The sequence below is a fragment of the Rattus norvegicus genome, chromosome 19, assembly GCF_036323735.1.
Source record: "Rattus norvegicus strain BN/NHsdMcwi chromosome 19, GRCr8, whole genome shotgun sequence".
NCBI classification, from domain to species: Eukaryota; Metazoa; Chordata; class Mammalia; order Rodentia; family Muridae; genus Rattus; species Rattus norvegicus.
In genome coordinates, this window is record NC_086037.1 from 9,595,217 (window position 1) to 9,603,119 (window position 7,903).

Below are 7,903 nucleotides of genomic sequence, written 5' to 3' on the forward strand. Positions count from 1 at the left end.
TAATAATAACTAACACGAAGAATATGTTGCTACAGTTTCAAATTTACAGCAGAAGTTTAAGGACAAAAAATATACAGGGTCAGGTTGGGGATTTAGCTCAGTGGTAGCGCTTGGCAAGCGCAAGGCCCTGGGTTCGGTACCCAGCTCCGAAAAAAAGAAAAGGGAACAAAAGAAAAAGAAAAAAAAAAGAAAAAGAAAAAAATATATACAGGGTCTTCTCTTTCAGCCTTCTATGGCTGAACAGGCAACATTCAATTGTCTGCTTTCTAATTTCCAACACAGAGCTGCTTTTACCCTATGGGGTTGGCCACTGTAAGGATATTGGTATAGCCCGGAGTGGTGGCACACACCTTTAAGTCGGCCGTTCAGGAGGTAGTCAGATCTTTGAGGCCTGTCTTTAATTTAAATAGCCAGGTAATCCCAGAACTCGAGAGGCAGAGGCAGGTGGATCCCTGAGTTCAAGGCCAGTCTGAACTACAAAGTGAGTTCCAGTATAGTCAGCCAGGGCTACACACAGAAAACCTGACTCAAACAGAAACAATGAAACAGAAAACAATACTAATGTAAACTCATAAGGCACGCATATGCATGAGGACTGTACATTTGAGGCCATCTAAGGTATGTAGTGAGATCTGTCTCAGAAATAATAATGAAAACAACCTGATGAAGGTTCCATCCACATAATTCATTATTTGATTAAATAAGCTCAGTATTTGACTGCCCCTTACAGTGGCTGCCTGCCATTGGCTCTTTCATTCACCTTTTCACACATGCTTGTCACTGTATGACACTGGTACTCAAGGAAGGAATTGGTATAAATTTGAACAGTGCTAAGTTAGAATTTCTGTGCTTTTCAGCAGTTGGGTCTATATTCTAAGGGAATAGAAAAATTACCTAGAAAAAAATTCCCCGGGGTTGGGGATTTAGCTCAGTGGTAGAGTGCTTGCCTAGCAAGCGCAAGGCCCTGGGTTCAGTCCCCAGCTCCGGGGGAGGGGGGTTCCCCAGTGGGCATGAGGCCACCGTGGCTAAGCTGGAGGATCATCGGGGTGAAGAAGAGTGAGTTCAGGGCTTCTCTGAGCACCTTGTAAAACTTCATCCCAAAATCAAATGTTCAGTGGGAGGTGAGGAGGTGACTTGGTGGTAGATTGATTGCCATAGCATGTGTGAAACTGTGGGTTCTAGACCCTGCTCTGAGGGGGGAAAATAAGGAACTATTTCCTGATCCTGGCTTGGTGCCTGGTTTTGTTTTGTTTTTTTTTTTATAACCCGGGTCCCACATAAATGTGTCTGTCTTGGTACTGTGGAAAAAGAAAGGCAGTTGGCTATTATGGTGTTCTCTCTATAACCTCAGTGCTTGTGCTCATGTGGGAAACCTGTGCTCCTCTCTTGCAGACCCGGTGGTGAAGGAGCAGTCCCAGCCTTGTGCTGAGAACACCGTGCTTTCCAGTGGTCTCACCGCAGCACGATGAAGCCTGGGGAATCGACGGTAATGCGGCACTGATGCTTGCCCATAAAAACCAACCACCAAACAAAAACTTGAAGGAAACTGCAGTGTGATAAACAGAGATTCTAATCCTTCCTTCTAAAGGCAAAGAAGAGTAAAGACCTAAGTCTGTCAAAGCAGGAACTCCCCAGTAGTCTGCAGGGCGCTGCGCTGTGCAGTGTGGCAGAGCGCATGGTTCAGGATCTGAGGGACTCTCCCTTTGGAATGCATGGGAGATGAGAAGCTCGGAGTTGTTGTACACGTACCTGCGTTTAACTGTTGAATTAACCTGTTCGGTCAACAAGCTCTGATATCTGACTTCCTATCTATTCCATTGTGGTCTGATTTTCTTCTGTGAGAATTCAGGCTCAAGTTTTAGCAAAAGTCAGCAGTCTATTCTGACACACCAGCCTCATTTACAAAGAAAAAAAAAAGGATTAAAACAGTGACAGTATTTTTTTTAAGCTCTTTTACAAATTCATGTGTTCTGTATTTTTTTATGACACGAGCTCTCCAGGAAATGTACCTCATTCCTGCAGTTTTCTTCTAAGTGTATTCATTTGGAAGCAAACTGCCATTGCTCTCGCCATGTCCTCTTTGGTGTCAGAAGATGGCACTATAAATCTCGAGATGCCATGTACAGGTCCCAGGCTCATTAGATGTTACATGCTGTGTGCATAACTTGGGGCTCACCTTTATTGATTTGCCTAACTCTTAAATCTTGTTGCCTTTTTTTCTTCTTCTTTTTAGCTTTTTTCCCCCCACAAAGGAAAACCTCACAGTTTCTCAGCACATCTTTGTGAGGGTGCTACCTTAATGCACACTTTAATACAAAGACTGTCTTTGTTCACAACCATAGCTACAGCTGGAAGTTAGTCTTCAGGCAGCTCAAAGATGGAGGAAACTGTTCTTTTAGGATTTGTTCAGGAAGCCCTCACAGGTGCAAAAAGACACACACCATCTTCCCTCCATTTAACCTGTGACAAACAGATCTGGCTGCAGTCAGGATGATGGGCATTTACAGCTCTGATAGGTCATACATGAATGCGATGGCAAAGAAGTCTCTTGCATGCAGGTGCTGGCTTGTGGGTAAGGCCGTCCTGTGACTCCTGCAGCTGGCTGGAGAGGGCTGGCCATGGCTTGCGGGAGGAAGTGGGGCTCCTGGAGCAAGTGTCAAAGCTTTAGATCCACCATGCTAACCCTCATGTTAGCAAAAGCTAATCTGTGTATTGGTTTTGTTTTGTTTTGTTTTTTAAATAGGGCTGATTTCATTCATGGGATTGGTCACTGACATGGCTTGCCCTAGTCCCCTCTCCTTGGCTACAGTCACGCCTCAGCACTGGGGACCTAACATGCTTGAGACATCCTCCTCATCACACTTAGGGTTTCTTCAGTGACTATTTCATAATGCCATACATTTTTATAAGGTTAGATTGTTTGTTTGAAACATCTGTTTACATTCCAAATTCCAATAAACTTGTATTGGTATTGGTAACAGGTCCATTTCTAAATGCAGATTCTATTTTGTTGTTTGGTCTGTGGGAACTTAAAAAGCAAATGTAACTCTTCTCTTGATAGTATGGAGTTGAGTTTATAGATTAGAATAAGATCTCGGCATTTGCTGCCAGCACTGATGACCTGACATAGGGGAACCTACCCCATGAGCTGTCCTCTCCCCACACAGTGCTGTGGTATGTCACACACAATAAATAAAGTTTTCAAAATCTTCTTTAAGATCCTTTATAAACCAGGACATACATTCAGTTAAGGTTTTCCATAGAGCTCCTGCCTTCTCATGTTGCACCTCTGTGTTTCCATGTATATATTTGTTCTTCCTGAGAATTGGAAACATAGCATGGCTGAGAGACATGGCCCGTGTTGACATACAATGGGGATTAGTATGGGGGTTGTCATGTGCCATCACAGGAGCCTGGATCCTTGGTGGTTAGGGGTTCCTTTTCTGTTCTCTGAAACCATCTCCTTGATTACCCAAGCTTCCTTCTTCTCTAAGTTGTTCAAGAGCTTGTTGGAGGGCCTCAATTGAGCAGCATTCCCACCTTTTTGCCCCAGGTCCTCCAGAGACAGTCCAAACATCTGGGAAGAGAGGTTGGCCACGTTCCTCTCCCCACCCCCTTGACATACTCTGGGAGCGAGGTCTGTGAGTGGCAGCCCAGCAGGACATGTTTGCAGCAGTGACAGCATTTCACCTCTCTCCCACCTTGGGCTTGAAATGCTTACTCCCTCTGAGCCTGTACTTGATGCTTAGGCTGACCTTCCCCAAACCGCAGTATCTAGTGGGCCTCTTTGACCTGTCTCCAAACCTACCTTGGTGTATATATATCAGGTACACCTTGGTCCATCCCCCTGGAGATAGTACCTGGGTTTTAAAGAGTGTGTGTGAGTAGGGGTGGGATCCGTTCTATTCAGACTAAGCTAGTAAATTTGCCCACCCAGTGTCCTTTTCAGTGAATTTTTTTTAAGCTCATCTCAGTAATTCTCTTTTGTTTGTTTCATTACCTTATTACAGATTAAAAGTGCCTATGACAAGGACTTAATTATTTCCTAATGAAAAGCAAAAATACCCCACAGAGACCTGTGGGGAGCAGGGTATTGTTGCACTGTCATCTCAGGTATGCCTGTGTTGAAGAGCGTGCCCCTGGTGTGATGACAGGCAGCTCCAGGGCTGCGTTCAAATCAGTTTCCTTGGCATCCACAGAGTGACCACAAGGTTCCTGGACTAAAAGCCATTCTGAGAATTAAGTGTGTTGGTGACAGTTTGTTCTTTTCAGACTCCTGTCAGCCGACCTGCTCCTGTCCTTGTAGGTGGCTGGTAGAAGCCACTGCCATGGAATGAGGCCATGTTTTACTGAGGCTTGATCTGGAAGAGCAGAGTGTCCAGCCAGGTCTTGTGGACCTTACCCTAACATGGCCATGCCTCAGGCACATGGGTTTCCTAGTGGGAAAGAGGGTTCTCTCAGTCTAACTATTGAGAGAAAGGAGCTGGGAGTCCTTGAAGTTTAGAGAAGGTGGCTGTTGGGGACAGGTGAAAGAAAAGATCCAGTAAGAAAAATGTCGTAAAGGTGGGTCTTAAAGAGCTCATACTTACAAGTATGATACTACGGGACACTAAGTTCCTGCTGCAAATGCCTGGACAGTGCCCTTGGCCTGGGTCCAGTGGCCCTTGAGAGGTTGCCAGGGACCTCAGGGAAACAACCTAGGTCTCCAGGAGCATGCGAATGTGTCAGCAGAGCTACTTGGGGCACAGGAAGGATAGAGTTTATATGTGCACTGAGAGAAATATAAATATAGGAGCCCAGTTAACTTTCTGTCAACACCATCTTAGGTTCCCTGACACGGACAGAGGACAGTCTCCTGCCCACAAGTTACTAGATAAGAGCTGGGGAGAGGTGGTTGCAAATGCCAGCCCTTCTGAAAGCAAAAGCAAGCAGGTCTCTTAGGCACACAAGAACCTGAGTTTGTCGGGGAGTTCAATCAATGAAACTGTGTTCTGCCTTTAAAAACAAGCCCCACCGGCGGACAGTGGGCAAGGGAGTGGCCAAGAGTGCTTGCTTTTGCCGCCATGTGGGCGTTCTCGGTTGTAGAACCTAGCAAGGTCGGATTATACAACAGACGCATACTTTTGTGTCGACCAACAATGTGCTACAAATGTGACACTTGACCCTGAACTGCATGTATTGGGGACTTTTTAGAAGAAAAAACAAACTTTGAATCAATAAATTAACAGTTTTTCCACCTGGTGGCTCTTCTTGCTGTGAATGATGAATTGGGGACATGGCAAGTTTGGATAATCTTCAAGAACCAAGGAGCCTTCTGTTTGCAGGAAAAAACACTGCCTGTGTTGTGGTCTTTTTCCAAAAGAACACTACAAACCCAGTTCCTCAGTGTAGCCCTGGATGACTGATGTGGTGCCGTGTCAAATTCTGTTTAAATAAATAAAATTTATGTTGACAATTCCTGACCTTCTCAACTAGGAGACAGTTGCTTCAGACCTTAGCTTGCACTTGAGGTGTGGGGTGGGCCATAAACTCGGAGCTTTGGAGACCTGTGGTGGCTGAAGCAGTCACTTCGGTGTGGAGATTTCTCTAGGAGTGAAACTAGTGGCATCACTCAAGACCCCTGCTTCTCAGAAGTAGCTTGATGACTAACCTTGGGCCCTGAGCTCAGGCATTTGTAGAAGTCCCTCTCCACCACTACGTGCAGCACACACGTGGGTGTGTGTGCCTGCTGTCATGTGGCTGATGGCACAGGTCTTCCGTGATGTAGTTTTTTTCCCTAACTGATCCCCCTTGATTGGAGAAGAGCTGAAAAGCTTGAAGGCTGTGTAATTTCTTAACATGCGTGGGCAGCCTTGTGACTTTTAAGCAGTGGAAAGAACCCTTTCCCCAAAGTAACTGAGACAGCTTACTAGATGCCAAGTGCTTTCCACATTGTGATCAATAAAATCCTGTCACTGGCCTCTCAACCGCTCACTTTACCACGATGGGTATGGAGGAGACCAGGCTGGACAGCTTGGTTGTTTGCAGAACCCAGTTGAAAATTTGAGCCCACTTGCAGCCCTACAATGATAGTGGCCTTTTCCCCTGAACAAATACCAAGTCCTCTGATTCCAAAACTCAAGACCTCCTCGGTAAATGTGTCAGATCTGAGAAATGGGCTGGATCTGTTGTCTGGCTTGCAGGATGGTCACCAGGCATCTGCCTAAGCACCTACACTTGAAGGACAGGGCAGAATAGATTGTGACATGTGGCCAGAGTTTCTCTCAGAAGGTCAGGCCGATGGCTACCTTTGTTGGGGGTCAAAGAACAGGAAGAGGATACTTCAAGGCCTGGGCTCATGCTGCGAGTGTCCCATCAAGTGTCGTGGAGAAAACAAGCTTACATCTTGTCCCCAGCCCTGTCCCAAGTGGCCTACCTCACTCTGGCTCAGATTGATTAATGCCCTCTTTCCCCTCCTCCCATCTCTCCCCAGGTCTGTTGCGGTTCCTCCCACTTTTCCATAAGCAGAACAAGAACCAAATCAAAACGTCTTAACGCGTGTAGCGAGATCACGTCCCGAGAGCAGACACAAAATGGTGGCAGGCTTGGCGAACAGGAACTAGACCACCCGAAGGGCAGCCCACCACCGTAAATCAGACCTCACTTCCGAATGTAAAAGGTTCACATGCCTTTGGCTTCCTGTTGACTTCCTCCTGACCCAGAAAGCATGGGAAATGTGAAGGGTATGCAAAAATGGTTGTTGGTTACTGTTGCTCTCCGTGCCCTCGACCCATCCCGTGGCTGCCTGTTGCTCCAGCAAACCCCAAGGACTAGCTGACCACAGACCACAAATGGGATGGGGGCAGTGTATGGCATGGTGGGCAGTTACATATTATTTTAAAAGTATATATATTATTGAATAAAACGTTTTAAAAGAAGTGGATGGAGCGTATTCAGTGTGGAAGGGGCCATTGACCAAGACCTGTGGACAGAGAGGACTGAGTCATCAGTGCACTTGTGCCAAGTTCTAACTAGAGGGAAGCAGGGCCAGGGCGGCATGTTGTCAGACAGAGTGAACAGTCTGGCTTCTACATAGGCTGGGAGAGCTGGGCCGTGTCTTGACTGCAGTCCCCATCGTGTGTCCACCCTTACCTCTTCCAAATGAGTGGCTCAGTATTTGAGGGGGATAAATGCCCCCATGGTGACTTCAGGAGAATGCTGTAAGCTGCCCTTTGCAGTTTCTTTGCTCATGCCTCAACATTTCCTATTACTCAGTTACGCCTACTCCCTTCTGAAGAAATGCCTTAGTCCTGGAGGCAGGTTGAAATCTAACCAATGGGAAGGAGGGATCAAGCCACAGCTACTGCTTCCTGCCCTCATGCTCCCTGGAAAGATAGAGGAGAGCAATTCTCACATGTGTGCATGCGGAAGCCGTTAACAGGAAACTGCCAGTTTACAGAGCCCTTTCAATGTCCTCCGAGGATTGATCCCAGCACGGCTGTGCAGGTGGTGTAAACACAGCTGGGGGTCGGCTAGCCACTGGCCATTCTCACACTGCCTATGGAGCACAGAGGCCCTAGCAGGTTTGGGTGCCAGCTTGCTCCTCAAAGGGCCACTGTCTCTGGACTCATCTGCCACTGGTTCTGAATGCCATGTGACTCTGAGTGTGAACACTCACAGTATTAAAGTGATTATGTGGGAAGGAAATAACGGGCCCATGAGGGCCACCATGCTGTCAATGCCCTTTGAACCCATTTCCATCAGATCCAGTCAGCTCAGCTGGTGTGAAAACATACCCCACCCCACCCTCCAGTGGACACCAGCAAGTACCCTCCAGACCACTGACCATAGACCAAAAAGCCAATGGGCTACAAGTACCTTGCCTTGGTTTCTTTTTGTTTGCTTGCTTGAGGCAGGGTTTCTC

At 46.8% G+C, this 7,903-nt stretch overlaps 1 protein-coding gene across 10 annotated transcripts in view; it reads left to right on the forward strand.

Annotated features, from left to right (window-relative positions):
• The window catches only part of Csnk2a2 (casein kinase 2 alpha 2), a 39,797-nt gene extending 32,877 nt beyond the window's left edge, over positions 1-6,920 (forward strand). For 8 of the 10 annotated variants that reach the window (XM_039097690.2, XM_039097692.2, XM_039097694.2 and 5 more), the window contains 2 exons: positions 1,393-1,486; positions 6,473-6,917. In XM_039097690.2, the coding sequence (XP_038953618.1) occupies positions 1,393-1,469 (77 nt within the window). In that variant the 3' untranslated portion in view covers positions 1,470-1,486; positions 6,473-6,917. 10 annotated transcript variants of the gene reach the window in all.
• Positions 6,921-7,903: the final 983 nt, after the last annotated feature.